The following is a 16,404-nucleotide window of genomic DNA, read 5'->3' as shown; positions in this document are numbered from 1 at the left end:
AATGTATGTAAGCTAACTAAAACAGACGTTAAGTTATTATAACGTTGTTCAAAAACATGATAGTCTAAAGAGAGTAACGTTAACCTACCCCAGTGGGATCGCTTGAGGGACGGAGAGCTGTTTTCTCACGACACGGTTATGTACATTGGCGTGAAAGAAACCCTTTCAGTTGACCCTGAATATGTATCTTTTTTGTGTGTTTTTTTGCAGAAATATTTTGTATATATTTTGTTTCTATTGGCTAATTGGCGGGGAACGTTTATATACACGATGCATTAAGAGCCGTGGGGTGAAAACTTTTGAACAGGATGAAGATGTCCACATTTTTTCTTATTTTGTTTAAATATAGCCTATTTTTCATTTAGTAGCCTAACAGTTACTGCCCTTCGGAAGCAACAGAAGATACTTACATGTTTCCCAGAGGACAAATTAAGTACAATTTACCTTGATCTTCAAATTCAAAAAGTTTTCAGGAAAACTGAAGAATTTGCAGATTTTTCTGAAGAACATTGCAGTTTAACTGCTCAGGACAAACAAGGGACAACAGTTGTGGATCATAGGTAACGATACAAAGTATTAGGATTCAAGGGTATGTCAACTTTTGAATGGGGTAATTTAAGAAAATTCTGCTTTTTTGTGTGTGTGTGTGTGTGTGTGTGTGGAATGTGTAAAAATGTTGTATGTTCCCTTTTATTTTGTTAAAATTAACATTTTGCAAGGTGTATGTAAACTTTTGTGTTTATATATGATGTGGTCTCGCACGTATAGAAGTTCTTATGATTTATTCCAAACCCAGAAATATGAAAATGGGTACATCCCTGTCTGCCTAAACCCGTCATGAACGAAAAGCTTGTTTGTATATCTGTGCACCGCATGTTTGCTCCTTAAAAACTGCTTAAAATCAACATGAGAAAATTATATACCCCAAGCCCATATCACATCATTATGCAGATTTGAATATTCTTAAAAAAAAATAAAAAAAAATCATGTTCTCATCAGGCACCCTGCTTGTGTTGTCATGTTTGTGGATCATGACAGATACAAGGGAGGAAGATGGCAGCTTCAGTCAAAGGCCAGTGAATCTGACTTTTGTCCCAGAGGAGACGGTACAGCCTGGGCCCAATTCCACCAGCCAATTATTCCCTCCTTACACTGCCTGCTGCGAGCCCTCCTACAGGCAGCTGTCCTTCCTGGCGCCCAGTGACTAAATTTGACAAAAATAGGAAATCTCTGTAGAGCTGTGCTTGTAATTTAATCCAAAAGGTGTTTCTTTTTTGAACCGAGTTTAACACAGTCTCTGTAATGCGAGCTTGGCCGCTGCAAATGGAATGGTAATTGCTTTTCGCTTCCCAGATATGTGAAAAGGACACATGAATCATCTCCGGAGAGGGATGGTTTTCAAAACCATCAGCACTGGATGTTTTTTTTCACCACCATCACTCACCTTGACAGGGAAGTCATTAAATTGGTGATGTTGAATTCCTTTTACTGTTTTGTCAGGTTCACTTATTCCTTCAACCTTGAAATCTTCTTTCTTTTCCACAAAAGCAGCTCTATTACTGTGAGACGAGGTCTTAATTTTCATGAATTTCAAATCATTCCAGCACATATGTTCCAAAAACATTAGTGTCGCTAGCTATATTTCAGACCGACATTGTTTTATATACTCCTTTTAAATATGTTTTAGCATATGCTTGTAATGTAGAAAATGTAAAGAAATATCTGGCTGTGGGGGTGATCTTCATACTTCATGTCTGAGATAGTGGCACAATGCTCTTCTAAAGTATAGCTTCTTTCTGTTAAAACGGTATTACAGCCACAACACATTAGTTGATTGATCATTTGATATGAAGCTGCATACTAAGCTGCATTTTTTTCAGGGTTGAAAATGTATCAAGGTTTTCAGAAAAATATTGAGCACCAAATCAGCATGACTTCTGTGAAGACTGGCGTAATGATGCTGAATATCCAGCTTTGATATCACAGGAATAAATTACATTTTAAAATATATTGAAGTAGAAAACAGTTTTTGTGAATTGTAATAACGGTTTTAAATATTAGCCTACTATCAATTTTTTTTTTTTTTTTTTTTTTTTTTTGTGAGTCAGGCTTTAATGATTGTCACAAAATAAGAAATTCTATATTTTTAAATTTATTTATTTATTTATTCAAACATATAACATACGTTTTCCTGGTATCTTCAAATGGTTGTCCAGAAAGCTGTTCTAGAAAGCCTGTGTTGGGATAGATGTCCCTGTTCAGTCTGACAGCGATGATGGTGTCTGTGAGGTTCTCACACATCATGAGGATGGCCAGAACCAACGCTCCGGAGCGACTGACTCCCATTGCACAGTGGACCAGCACTTTCCCTGCAGAAAACAGAGCCTCCATGTCTGACATTGGTTAGAATTTACATATTTCACTTATTAAAATGACTGTTCTGCCTGCTGATTTTTGCACTGCTCCATTTATTGTTTTGCTCTGCTTGTTTTAGATTTTATACAATCACTGACTAAATTAATCAGTAAAAGTTCAAGGAAGTCAGACTTGCCATTTTGAGTGAGTGCAGCTTTAATGAAGGATGCAATAGAGCTGAAATTCTGTCTCGAATCAAACAGTGGGTGATCTGAAGCCTCGACTCCACACTAACTTATACCTGTGTTGTGTTGATGCGCTGCGGTCTGTCGGCACAGTTTACAACATGAGTGATTCCGAGATCAGCAAGAAGTCCTTTATCACGAGCCATTGACCTGAAATGACCGGCTTTTTAACATAGGCTATGTTTTCATGTTTTTGATTACATAATTTACATACATAAATTGAACCATAGTTAAAGGCACAGGTGTAGCGTGAAGCTTTGGATTTTCACTGATATCTTGGTTAGTTGTTTTTTCTTCTCAAGACTGATGACTCAGTACTTACTCATCTCCAGTATACAGGCTGGGCCAGATAAGACTGACAGGTCCGAAAGGCTGTCTTGTTAGTCAGAAGCAGATACCACAGATCCGATATATATGGCGAAATGGTTTGTCTTTTGGAGCTTTTCTGTTATATATTTTTTTAGAAATCTCTGGAATCAATGATATAGCTTTATATTCTGTGTTAAGTCAATGCATGTGTTATGAGTAGAACGATCAATGCATATTTTCATGGAAATGTTTGTATTTACACATATTAGTTTGACCTTTCTGCTTCTGTAACCATGTTTGCCTTCACAGTCCAAAGGGAAATTAGGTGAAAATTAACGGATGTCCTCTTTCAAAACAAAACAACACATAATTCCTGAGGTACTGTGTAATTAATTTAATAGAAAAAAGAAAAGAAAGGACATAATGTGATTTTTGTATATTTTTTTTTTTAGTCCCACTGGACTGAGCAATTTAAATGCTTTCGCAATTTGGTTTGGTCATCAGTTTCACCAATATCCGTGGGTCACAACACCAATGGATTTGAGCAGAAACCGTAAATATGTTGGAACATATGATACCCATTAGAAACTCACTACAGGGGATCAACCCTTAAGACATGTAGCCATGCATGGCTCTTCCACCTTCCCATGATAAAGAGCAAGCCACAACCGTTTCATTTCACTCCAATAAAAAAAAAAAAACATGCTTGCTGGCTCATTTTGAAACAAGTTCAAAGTATATCTCATCTGGAAGAAATTTTAAAACCTGCCATTTATTTTGTGACCCTGCTGCCCTGTGGAGGTTATTTACTATTTATGGGGAAGCCCTTCAATTTTGCCTTCTGATACCCACTTTGCCATTGCACTACAATGGATATTAGCAAATAAGATTTGGCCCAAAATAACTAGGACAAGGCCATGGGGGAGGAGGCCCTTAAGGGACATGCTCTTGAAATGGGATTCATCACATTGTTACCAAGTTTTCAGTTACAATTTGTAAGCTTCCAGTTTTTTCTTCCTCTCTCGGACGAGGCTCATGTCAAGATGTCGTAGCTGGTTAAGGAAGCCAGGATTAGGACAGATGTCCCTGTGTTGCCGTACAGATTTAACAGCCTCCATTAGAGTAAGATCCTCACAGATCATGAGGAAGGCCAACACTAGAGTGGCAGAGCGACTCACTCCCATCAGACAGTGGACAAACACTCTTCCTGAAGAACAGAACAGAATCAATGCAAGACACTACAGTGCAAATGCTACTTTTAGAATAGCCAAAAGAATGATTCAGTGCCATTAGACATGGATGCGTTCGAAACACTGCTTCATGAAGCTTCAAAGCCATTTTTATGAGAGCATGTATTTTTGAACTTTTTGAATTTCATAAACACAAACACATACGAATAAAAAAACATTTGTAATTTGTAAAAGGTGTCTTTATTCACCTTTTATCTAAGTTCATGTTCCATTTGTACTGTTTTGACCATCATGTGCCGTCAACTTTGGGGGTTTGAGCGCTTTGAAACAGTGAGCCATTTTGTGAAGCAATTGGTTCAATTTCGAAAGTTTCGAGTCTTCTTAACAATATTTTACGTTATGTGCGCGTGAAAATGCAGCGTCTGCACGTGAGCCTGGAATAGAATGCAAAAATTGTTTATCTAATTTATGGCGCTTATTTTAAAAACTAATCAAAAAGGAGCGGGAAAATGGACATAAAAACGGCTGACAAAGGTGAAAACACGTTACTAGTGCTAATATGACAATATAGTTTTAGTGCGCATGCGTTGAACGCACCGGTAAGTGTTTATGGTCGAAATGATCGAACTCTACAGTGCGCGAGAAGCAATGGCAGGTTGGAAAATGAAGCATTCACCAAGCAGGGCAAAAGTAGTGAATATTTCTACTGAAAGTTATTCTAGCCCGTAGTATAGTGAAAATATTGCATCAAGTATGATCATGAGGATGTCAACTCACCATTTTTTGACAGTGCAGCTCGTATGAACCTTGCTGTTGGATAGAAAAACACACTTAAGATGAAGTCTGAGGAATCATCAGCCTCTACTCCATAGTAATCTATAGACATGTCTCTGTAAAAGCGGGCTCCAGTGTTGACATGAGGGGGTCCACTAGCAGCATTCACAATGTGTGTGATCCCCATATTGTACAGCATTGATTTGTCACGTGCCGCAACCCTGACAAAACAAAACAGAGAACATCTGTAGTTCTGTGCATTTCATAAATTTCCATTTGAATAGAAAAAATAATACACACTCATTGCCAATGTACACATTAGGCCACACTTGGTTGACATGTCCAGTGGGCCGTCTGTCACTCAACAGGAAGTTCTGCAGTTCAGCAACTGATGGTGTTTCATAGGCACACAGCTCCTTGAAAGACATCCTGACCCAAAAAAATAAAAAATATAAATTACAGTAAGGGTTTGGATATTATCATGTTAATATGCCTGATATGCAGTTTAGATGCATTCTCCATCCCTCTTGATTTCAAAATAGCCCATAGTTGAGCCCACCTGAGGCTGTTGCTTGTGAAATCTTCTTGTTGCTAAGAGCGCACTGACACTCCAATTCAGCTCTTAACATCATTAAAATGAATACTGACGGCTTTTATGGAATATCTTTCCACTTAGGTTTTCCTGACTGTCGTGGCAAACATGTTTACAGCTCAGGTGTAGGAAAGAAAACGTGCCATGCCAGAGCTGTGAGCGATTCACTGAGGCTAGCTTTCATAATAGCTCTCAAAAATACCAAAATGTTTCTTTCTAAAAGCCTATAAAATCTCCCCTCCTTTTGTGAACTTACATTTAGCAGCCGGTGGCCCTTTTTTTTCCCCCTTGTTCTCAGATTGCCTGCTCTTCTCTCCTTGGTCAGGGGCGTTGTTGACAGCCAGTCCACAGATATGTCTCTGGAGGCTGTTTCTTTTTTTAAATGGTGTATAATTATAAACCTCCCTGGATACAAAGAACTCTTCCAGGTCTTAGTGGGCAGTCAGGTTTGCTTTTAGAAGACTGTCTTTCCCTAGACAATGATCTTTTGAGCATGTTCTGGCTGCACATATTGTGTATATCTTGGCCAGACTCCCAATACTGGAACTCACTCTTGCAGTGCAGACGAAGGTAAAGGTGGGTCATCAGTGGCTTTCATTGGACACATACATCTTTATCATGAGTCATTGTGCAGGGAAATACACATCATCTCACGAGGTCTCGCCAGCTGCTAGGTTAAACACTCTTGAAATCCAGATGTTCCTTTCATTTGCCTTGAGGGCGAGTCTCTGATAAATGGTGAGATCTTTGCACATCCAAGTGCGGTGACATGTTTGGTAATTGGAGCGTGTCAGATACCCCTCTCAAAGATACTCTGTCTTTTTTGTACTCCAGCTGAAACTGTTTAGTTAGTGCTTAAATGCTACTTGTGTAAAACAGGAAAAGACTTAACTAAGAGTTGTTCTTTCCATGCCGGTAAAATAAGCTTTGAGACCCATAGTAATTAAGGTTTTATGAAGCTAATAAAAAGGAATTAATGGCTTGGGTGTGAAAGCCACATACACCTGTTCCTTCTCAAGATCTGCTTATTACTTACTATTACTGAAACCACATACTGTATACGAATAAATTACGATAATACAGTATGTTTCAAGGATTTTTATAGACTTTTGTTTCTTTTTTAATGTCCTTGTCCTGTTGAATCAAATAATACAGTGCAGCGGACTACACTGACTGGCTTTATTTAATCTTTATTTGGAAATGCATTGTATGTAATTTGTATTGAGTGGTCCAAATTTGCCAAGTTCAAATTGTCATGGTAGATCCAATCCATGAATCATTCAGCCTGCTTTTCTTATGTGGTTTTAAAAGTAATGGACTTTTTTTCCCCCCTCAGAGTAACATTTTCTCTTCCGTTTAAAAGTTTGGGGTCAGTAATAATTTCTAAGACTTTTATTCAGTGACAGTGAACACGTTTACACTGATATATAATTATTTTACTTTAAATAAATGTTGTTCTTATATATATATATATATATATATATATATATATATATATATATATATATATATGTAGAACATTTATTTAATTTTTTTAATATTTACTGTATTTGTAATAAATTAAATGCAGTCTTTTTTTTTAAGAAAAAAAAACAACATTAAAAATGCTTACACAGTGTATGTTTTTAGCTATGATTTTTTTATTGCTATTTCTTCAAAGCAGTTTGTTCAAGCCAAAGTATATGTTGCTGCTGGGCTGATCTGTTTGTTCTTTTTATCCATGATATCTCAGGCTTGACAGTCTTCCCTGAGAAAACACTGACACAATGCAATCACGTACAGATGCATCTGTTTTCCAGAGCACTTTTGTGACACTAATGTGGTCATCAACATCACCCCCTCTGTGCCTCTGGTTCCTCCAGTCAATTCAGGAGATGACTTCGCTTAGCAGAATATATACACACACACTTGGCTTAGCTGCTTGCGTCTGTTGCCTGTTTCTCTTCTCAACTGCTTCCATGATTTATCATCGTACAGTGTATGCCAAGCAGCTAATCAGGAAGCAAAGTAGTGTCTTAATTGAATGTTCTCTGAAAGCGAAGTATGTCTGGGGACTCGTGTGGGTCCTGCTTCCTCTGGTTGCACAGCTGCAGGTCACGCTGTCAGGGTGACGACAGTCCAGGGGAGTTAGTTTCTCTCCTCGAGGTTTCTGTGGGTTAATGCTGTTCTATTACAATCTTGGTTGGTTACGGTTCCCTTAAATGACTTTTGCATGATGAAATGTCATTGACAAATGATAAAGGACAGGTTTGAATCTATAATCTATTTATCATGTAGCATTTTTTTTTATGTTTATTACAGCACAAAAGAGGCTTATGTTAATGTAGCATGTGAAGGATATCAGATGAAAAGAAAAAAGGAAAATATTATGGGAGGACAGCATAAAAAACAGCAAGATTTTAATTTGATCTTTTTCATGGCACAGCACTGAACCCTGCTGGAAGCAGTCGGAAGCACAAAGGGAAAATTAAGCAAAAGTACAGCAGAATAGATGAATAAAGTTATACCCTACCCTATAGAAAGGGCCATCTAGTTAGACACATAACTTGCATATATCTTAACATGAGAGGTAAATGAATGGAAATGTATTACATATAAAACAAGAAATGTTAGAAATTACATTTAGTTATGTTCACAATTATTATGAACTTACTATACAGGTAAATACAGGTTTGCCAAACTAATGTTTATTTTTTAAATCAATACAGATGCAAATTAAGTTTATTTGGCACCTTGTTAGTATCTGTTCATGAAACATCTGTATATGAATCCACTAGTGCAGTTGTTACACTTTCAAAAAATACTGTGACCAATTGAATATTCATCCTGCTCATGGTCGATAGAATTTCATGTCCAATTAAATGTTTTAAGTATACAGTGCATTTGACAAAACTGTTTATACACCAGTAAATGTTCTCCAAGATAACAAAGGAACTTCTGTGAATCAATGACCTGAATGAAACACATTATTCTGCTATTAAAACAAAAAGGTGCACTAAAAATCAAATCAGTGAATTGCTGCTCAGTCATTTTAAACAAGGCTTTTAGGATTGAGTCAACAGAAGAATGTTGTGCTTGGCCCGTATAGTTCTCCAGATTTGGCTGCCAAAAGCAACGTAAAAGCTAATACTGCTCACAGGGAGTGTTTTCTCTGCAGCCGGATAATCAACCACAATTCAATCATTTAATACTGCTTAATTTGGTATTCTATGCTGAATACTGACTCCACTGTTAAATATTATTTGCTGTGTGAGCAGCATGTGGCACTTGTGTGCTGTGGTTCTTGAATATGTCAAACAGATTTTCATAAAAAACACCATTCTTCAACATAATTCTTCAGTTACACTACATTGTACAGTAAAATCCCCCATGTTAATATGACTATGCAAACATGCCAGGCGTCAAGTAAGTTAAATATTTTTTCACTCAATATTAAAGTGTTTTTATAGCTAAATTCTCATATTATATATAAAATAACCCTGTAAATGTATGGAAAAGTACAAAGATGGCCTACACTAAACCTGAAAGGCATATGTTTTACTATGAAACTATATGCAATCAAACCAAACATTATTCAGACACCCGATATAATTTTTTTACTAGTGGGTGCAGAACACTATAGTTCATTTATGTAAGTGAGGATAGCAAAAATAAAGTAAACTGTAACATATTATACCCAAAAATTCTTCATAAAATGGACTACCAGTAAAATTGATAAAAAAAACACTTTTTCTTTTTCTTTAATTGCTAATGCAATCTTTTTACACCGCATACTGAACAAAATTAAGCATTGCTTGGTAACTGGTTGACCTAAATTCTTGACCTAAGAGTTCTTGTCATATTTTATTACCATTTTCTAAACTATAGCGAATTAACTGTGTTAATGTGAGAAATGTTGAGGGTGTCTGGATACATTTTGGTTTGACTGTATATATATATATATATATATACAGGGTGGGCCATTTATATGGATACACCGTAATAACATGGGAATGGTTGGTGATATTTAAGTCCTGTTTGTGGCACATTAGTATATGTGAGGGGGCAAACTCCTCAAGATGGGTGGTGACCATCACATATACTAATGTGCCACAAACAGGACTTTAATATCACCAACCATTCCCATGTTATTACGGTGTATCCATATAAATGGCCCACCCTGTATATATATATATATATATATATATATATATATATATCATAAATAATGTAAACATACCATTGCTTGTTACTTATAAAATGAATGCATGTGCTTTTGTGTGTTCGTTATGTTTGTGTTGTTTTTCTGTCAGAGAATAGGACACAGCATTCGCTTTCTCTGAAGCTGAATGTCCAAATCCAGGAGAAGGCTCAAAAAGTTCCTGTTAGGATAGATTGCACGTTGCAATACAACCGTTTGGATGGCAGTGCGGAGAGTAAGACGCTGACGCAACATAAGGTACGCTAGAACCAGAGTGGCAGACCGACTCATTCCCATGATGCAATGAACAAGCACCTTACCTGCAGATAAAAAAACACAGACCGTAATGGTCAGGAGGAGCTGCTAATACTATTGAAATGAACATTTTAATTTTCATTAAATATGGATTATAAAGCATTTCAGAATCAAGATAAGTTGTTATCAGGTTTAGAGGGTAATTCAAAGAGATAAAGAGGAAATGCAACAACGGAACAAGTTTATTTTTCTGTCCTCAAAATGATGTAAAAGGATGGTTTTAAATTGTATTTAAAATTAGTTCTTATCTCTTATGGATTATTTATGACAGGGAAAGGTTTTAGAAATACTTGTATCTTAACTATATTGACAATTATGAATCAGTGTTAGTTTAAAAATGGACTTCAAATTCCTCCCCAGTGCATTTTGATCGACTTGTTTTGTATTTTTGCATTACATTAGCATCACTGACTGTGGTCACTCACCATTCTTCTTCCTCAAAGCTTTGTGGATGAAATCAGAAGCCGGTTTAAAGTGCACACTAAGATCAAACGATGAAGTGTCTTCTGCTGGGATGCCATAATATACAATTGTATTTCCATAATAACTCTGGTCCCCAATGCTGCCTTGCTTGGAATGGGCAGCATTTAAAACATGAGTGATGCCCATTTTCTGCAAAGCTTTTCTATTTTGAGCAATGGCCCTATAAAAAAGTGAAAATGTGTTATGTAATGTAACAGGACAACCACTATAGCATTAACTTCATCCAACTGAAGCAACTGCAGAATTGATTTAACTAGAGGGATGCACATTATGACTGAATCTCAATCAAATAAGTCACTTTGAATAGAATAGTATCTTCTCAAATCCTTAAATATAAAGATAATATAATAAAACTAAATGTAAACCACAATGACATAGCTTGCGTGCTATAAATCTCTATAAAAAAAAAACCAAGAGCTAATGGTACGACACCGCATAATCAGTTATGTAGTAGTACCGGTAGGCTACTTACACATTTCCGATGTACAGGTTCGGCCAGACCTCGTCGACTGGAGTTAGATCAAGTTTGCATGTGTCCAGAACATTCTCTAACTCTTTAATAGGCAGGAGTCCGTGTTTATGTTTCTGAGCTGTCATTCTTCTGAACTGACCCAAATCAAACTATATTAGGCTACTCCCGTGAATATTAGTTTCTGCTGTTTTCCCGGGGTTCAGCATACATAATCGGGTTGGCACGTCGTGATCCACACAAACAGGTGCTCTTTATGACGCTGCTCGGTCACCAGATACCGCTGACCATCTCAGCTCTTCGATGTTGATAGAAGCCTGTGTGCGTACAACAAATAGTGTGAATGACCAGGGCAGGGGGCGCCCGGTGGCTCGGAAAGTCCAAACCTCCATTGAGTCGCATTCAAATCTTTTGATGCTTTTCATCTTACTGGAGACATTTATACTCGAAAAAATATAACCAATATATTGGAATTAAAAATGTGAATTCCAAGGCATGGAACCTGACATGTAAATTGACTTATAGCTTGACAGTCTTAATAAAATATTTGAATAAAATGGCTGCACCAGTAACGTTAATCACGTATTGTGATTGGCTCATCTTGACTAGCGTGGGAAAAAGTAACAAGCACCACGTGATCATGTATGTACTACATCAGTGCTTTGGACCAGAATAATGACACTTTAATAGCCCCTGGTTTGACAATACATTGTAAAGCGCTTAGATTTGTTAATTATTATTTACATATCGTAACTGACGCCTAGGCCGCTAATTCCAACCTATTTTAAAAAATATGTTTCTTATTGTCATTCTAGCTTGTTCCATTTCTATGGACATTGTGATCTGTTTCACAAATGACGGATGATTCATCCGATGACGAGAGAACGGGACAATAAGTGACAATTGTGTTGAGTGAACATCTGTGAACATTTGGAGTATTGTACATAGTGGAACAAAGAGAAAAACAGAGTAACAGTGTTTGATCAGCTTTGCATTTGCATACTGATCAGCTGAAGATTATATAAAATATATCAAAGATTGTATTTGAGGTTTAATTTGTGCCCAGTATAAGGGGGTATTCAGTAATTAAATATTGCTGAAAAAAAAGAAGAACTAAAAATAGCCAACATTTAACCAAAGTACAACACAAAGCTGTGATTATACATATGAGAAACTGTTTATTATTATGTTAATGATGATTGTTATTGATCACTGCAGGAGTAGGCTACTGTTTAAATGTTATTAGATGTTTGAATTTACAGATTTCTGAATTGCATGCTTGTTTAAAAAATATCAAGCTACTTTGACTGTGCCTTGTAGTTTAATTCATTGCCGAGAGTTATTAACTGCTTCAGAAATCCTCGGTTTGGAAAGATCCATCTTCTTTCTTTCACTTTCAAGATGGCATCCACCAGAGAGTAATTGCAATAAATCATTAGGTAAGCTAAGACCAGAGCAGCTGAACGGCTCACTCCCACAGCACAATGCACAAACACTTTAGCTGTTGAAAAGAGATACAATCATGAATCTGACAGAAACATATCTATCTATCTATCTATCTATCTATCTATCTATCTATCTATCTATCTATCTATCTATCTATCTATCTATCTATCTATCTATCTATCTATCTATCTATCTATCTATCTATTTATCTATCTATCTATTTTCATAAAAATTGAATTAGATATCAATTAATAATTCAAATGGATAAAATAATAATAAAATAACACTAACCAGTGTTGATCATGCCTAAAAAATTTTATACTATTTTAAAAATGGAAATTAAATGTTTTTACATACCACCTGCTGTGCTGAGAGCATCATTAATGTACTGTGCTGAAGGGTAGAAAAAAGGTGAAATATCAAATGTAGGCAGATCATTGGCCGGAACACCATAGTACTTCACAGTTGTCCCATAAAAATCATCTCTTCCTTTGCAACACATTTTACCATGTGCAGCATTTAAAACATGAGTTATACCCAGTCTCCATAGGCCATATCTGTCATGAGACATGTGCCTGTTTATGAAAGAATGACATAGTAAACGGCTAATATTTTCTTTTAATCAACAAATCAAAAAGAAGTCAGACACAAATGCACTTACATGTCCCCCAGAAACAAATTAGGCCACACTTCATCGACATGGTTACAGGACAGCTGACCCCCATGTAATATATCCTCCAGCTCTTCAATAGACGGCGTTTCAGACAAAATGTTGCCCACTGTTCGATCTACATTCTCCATTTTCAGGAATAAGAGCATTGGGGAGAACCCACAACTTTATGAGAAGGCTACTACATGAGTGACATTTCCAGGTGTGACACTTCTGCATTACCATGTTTTCCCCAGTAGATATCAGTGTATGGCCACTTATTTAACACAAGTCTTTTTTCCAAGTGCTGTATGCCAAAGTGAGCCTACGCACTGTACGCAGTGTAAATGAGGCTAAATCACTTTCGTCTCTCCCTTTTTAAGCGTGTGGTAGGCTATAGTAGATTTGATTAGAAATACAGTATATTTTTGTAGAGTAGTTTGGGAGAATTAAGAAAATGTTAGGCCTTTTAGACCTCTGTGAAACTAGAAAATGTTAGGCCTCTTGAAACTCATTGTTCACGTTCAGACAATCAGTAACACTGTATCCAGTGTATGGGACATAGTATGCCTGTTCTCACCACTTGAGTGTTACAAAGTAAAAACATATATGTAAAAAAAAAAAAAAAAAAATTCTAATGGACAGCATGCCACTAGTAAGAAGAAGTCAAAGAAACAATTGGGCCGACAGGTGGAAGATGAATCAAAATGAGAATATAGCAAACACCTGTGTATGAGGTCATTGGTTAAAACTGAGTAAAAATAAAGAGTTTGGATTGAGAATGTTAGATGTTCTACATGCATCTCGGCTTAGCCATCTAGAAGTGGAATATTTTATTTATTTATTTTTTGCAAAGAGAAGACTTTCCATAGCAGCTGCTTTTTTCCCTTTCAAATAGGTTTAATTATAGAGCTTATGAGTGCGGGCTGTGAAGGAGCAATATCAGTAGTTGTTTATTTATTGGTGAGTGATTCAATTAAATTGGATGAATCAAATCCCCTACCTACCACTATTGGTTAGGTTACTGATTTTAAGTCAGAACAGTACTGTCCTCTGCATGGCCAGCACCAACTGCGCATGCGCCAGTTTTTCCACTGCCGGGCACGCGCCTTCCCTATCCAAACGCACGCGCTTTGAGTCCTCCCGCAACATCCTCGAGAAGTTAGTCACGAGAGACCCGAGCGACCGTTGAGCAAGGCGCGAGAGAAGTCCATTTCAACACCGCGAGCAGTGTCGACTGGCCTGCTGGTGTCCTGTAGTTTGTTCAATCGGTTTTTATCGAAACGGGTGTGTTTGGCTAAGCTGTACACACACCCCTCCCGTGAGCAGTAGACTGAGCTCAGACAGGAGTTTGGTCATCAGCATCCGCTCCGCATTTTTACGGTGTGCTAACTACCAAATCGCCTCCACCTTTATGGATTTTACTGTACCGTAGTTTTTTTTAAAACGACATATTTCAATACGCGAGACTTGTTTGACTGCGAGGCTTATTTTTTATCAGACGGATGAGGTAAATACAGAGAACCACACACATGTAGCCGTTGTGAAGCTAGCTGAGGAAGTGGACTGTTACTTTTCCATCCCTGTGTGGAAGGAGTCGCTCGTCTTAGATGATTCAATGTTATGGAGACGCGAAATGTCACATAAAGACTGACCTCGGTCACTTTCAGAGAGACTAATACCTTCGCCGCCATTCACAGGATTACTCCGAGCTGTCTGCAACTGTACAGTTAAATGAGTTAACATTAGCTAGGAATCGATCATCCGCAGCTAGCTCATTAGCCAACTCCCCAAAGTGATTCGTTTAGTACAGTGTTAACACAACAGTTTATGTCGTGTCATTTCTTTTTTTAATCCGACAGACATATAGATTGCGTTTAGAAGATGTCCTTTTTCAATTTTCGGAAGATATTTAAGCTGGGCACGGAGAAGAAGAAGAAACAGTATGAGCACGTTCACAGAGACATTAACCCCGAGGAGGAGTGGGAGATCGTGGGAGAACTTGGGGATGGAGCCTTTGGGAAAGTCTACAAGGTAAATATCATCTTCCTCCAGTAGGTGATTGTCACCTGACCTGAGTGTATTAGCATTGTCCCTCTGACTCTACTGATTCATTTTAAAGGGGCGGTTCTCTCCAAAGTGTAAATGTTGTCAATATTTATTTACCTTTATGTCGTTCCAAACCTGTATGACACAAAACGAGATGTCGTGAGAGAGACTACCAGCATAATTTCATTAATTGCATCTGTTTTCCATACAATGAAAGTAAATAGTTGCTGAGACTCATTCTAACAACTCATTTTGTGTTCCACGGGATAAAAAGGTGACGATGACAGAACTTTAATGTAAAGTTGAACTATAATTTTAACTGATTAAAAAAAAAAAAACTATAATTTTAACTGATTAAATGATTGTTCCTGACCAGCACTTGACACTCTCTTGAAAACTGCTTGATGACTCTTGATGACTTCCCAGAATTATGAATAACAGTAGCACTAGCAACTATGGTATTTTGGCAGAAACAATTGTTACCATGGCATATTTTTGTAAGGGCAGTAGAGAAGCAAAGAAAAGGATGTAAACATGGGCAACTTCATCTAGAATGTAGAGTTATTGAACCCAACGACTTTCCATTCTCAATTGAACACAATTTAATTGGACAAAAAGAGTCAAACACCGCTAAGTAGTAGCCTATTTGGGTTTATTTAATCTCTTTACATTCTCAAAAGCCTAGTTAATGTAGTTTTGCTCGTGTTGTAGAACCAGTTGTAGTTGAATTCACACCATTCCTGTCAGTCCCTGCCTGCTTCAGACTTCAGTCTAACGAATAATGTTTCCATACTGCTCTTGTTTATGGAATGCATTGTGTTTGTGACACCACAAGTTGGGTGTGACATTCTAATTAAATTGTACAACACACACATCTTTGTGGTATCATAGTGACATGATTTAAAATGCAGACAGATTAGCCTTTGTTATTTAAGATTCTGCACTGGTTTTCATACAAAACCAGACACAATATAATCAGCATGTCTCAAGTTGATCTTATTCTGAAATAAGTATTGGTAAGAAGTTGTCTAATGAGGAAGTAACGCTCTGTGTGAATGAATGTAGGATCTCATGCAGAGGTGTGGTGAGGTTTATCAGGGTGAATCAGCAGGATCTTCCTGCCTCAGTTTAGCAGTGATGCTGGGGGGTGTTAGGCACTTTGATAAACATCTAAACCACATTTTCATGTGGTTTACCAGAGGTTCTACTGTTTATTTTTATTTTGCAGTCTTTAATTCCTAGATACGAGATACACTGTACTGTATTTTGAGTCTCTTTAAAAAAATATTCTAAGCAAAACAAGTTATCAATAAATTAATGTGCATTCCTGGTCAGTGAAAGATTCATC

At 37.1% G+C, this 16,404-nt stretch overlaps 4 protein-coding genes across 5 annotated transcripts in view; 1 reads left to right on the top strand and 3 right to left on the bottom strand.

The window, feature by feature from the left end:
* Nucleotides 1-3,281: 3,281 nt before the first annotated feature.
* dusp13a (dual specificity phosphatase 13a) lies at nucleotides 3,282-5,826 on the bottom strand. 2 transcript variants are annotated; one of them, XM_084392305.1, is made up of 4 exons: nucleotides 5,722-5,826; nucleotides 5,174-5,302; nucleotides 4,877-5,094; nucleotides 3,282-4,116 (listed from the first exon to the last, which is right to left on the bottom strand). In XM_084392305.1, coding segments are annotated over exons 1-4 (570 nt in total). In that variant the 5' UTR covers nucleotides 5,724-5,826; the 3' UTR covers nucleotides 3,282-3,895. The 2 variants fall into 2 exon arrangements, with proteins under 2 accessions (XP_084248431.1, XP_084248432.1); XM_084392306.1 differs by lacking the exon at nucleotides 5,722-5,826 and having other exon boundaries at nucleotides 3,292-4,116; nucleotides 5,174-5,410.
* A 3,821-nt stretch (nucleotides 5,827-9,647) lies between these two features.
* LOC311280181 (dual specificity protein phosphatase 13A) lies at nucleotides 9,648-11,220 on the bottom strand. Its single transcript, XM_084392154.1, has 3 exons — nucleotides 10,916-11,220; nucleotides 10,386-10,603; nucleotides 9,648-9,965 (listed from the first exon to the last, which is right to left on the bottom strand). The coding sequence occupies exons 1-3, from the start codon at nucleotides 11,038-11,040 to the stop codon at nucleotides 9,754-9,756; spliced, it is 555 nt and encodes a 184-aa protein (XP_084248280.1). The 5' UTR covers nucleotides 11,041-11,220; the 3' UTR covers nucleotides 9,648-9,753.
* Nucleotides 11,221-12,066: 846 nt separating this feature from the next.
* On the bottom strand, nucleotides 12,067-13,163 carry LOC311280180 (dual specificity protein phosphatase 13A). The gene is made up of 3 exons (XM_084392153.1): nucleotides 13,020-13,163; nucleotides 12,716-12,933; nucleotides 12,067-12,413 (listed from the first exon to the last, which is right to left on the bottom strand). The coding sequence occupies exons 1-3, from the start codon at nucleotides 13,157-13,159 to the stop codon at nucleotides 12,211-12,213; spliced, it is 561 nt and encodes a 186-aa protein (XP_084248279.1). The 5' UTR covers nucleotides 13,160-13,163; the 3' UTR covers nucleotides 12,067-12,210.
* Nucleotides 13,164-14,015: 852 nt separating this feature from the next.
* slka (STE20-like kinase a) overlaps nucleotides 14,016-16,404 on the top strand; it is a 28,148-nt gene continuing 25,759 nt past the window's right edge. The window contains exon 1 of the mRNA XM_084391067.1: nucleotides 14,016-15,041. Within this exon, the coding sequence (XP_084247193.1) occupies nucleotides 14,892-15,041 (150 nt within the window). The 5' untranslated portion in view covers nucleotides 14,016-14,891. The remainder of the gene's footprint in view (nucleotides 15,042-16,404) is intronic.

Source organism: Rutilus rutilus (genome assembly GCF_951802725.1).
Source record: "Rutilus rutilus genome assembly, chromosome: 20".
In the NCBI taxonomy this organism is placed as follows: domain Eukaryota; kingdom Metazoa; phylum Chordata; class Actinopteri; order Cypriniformes; family Leuciscidae; genus Rutilus; species Rutilus rutilus.
This window is presented reverse-complemented; position numbering and strand designations above follow the sequence as displayed.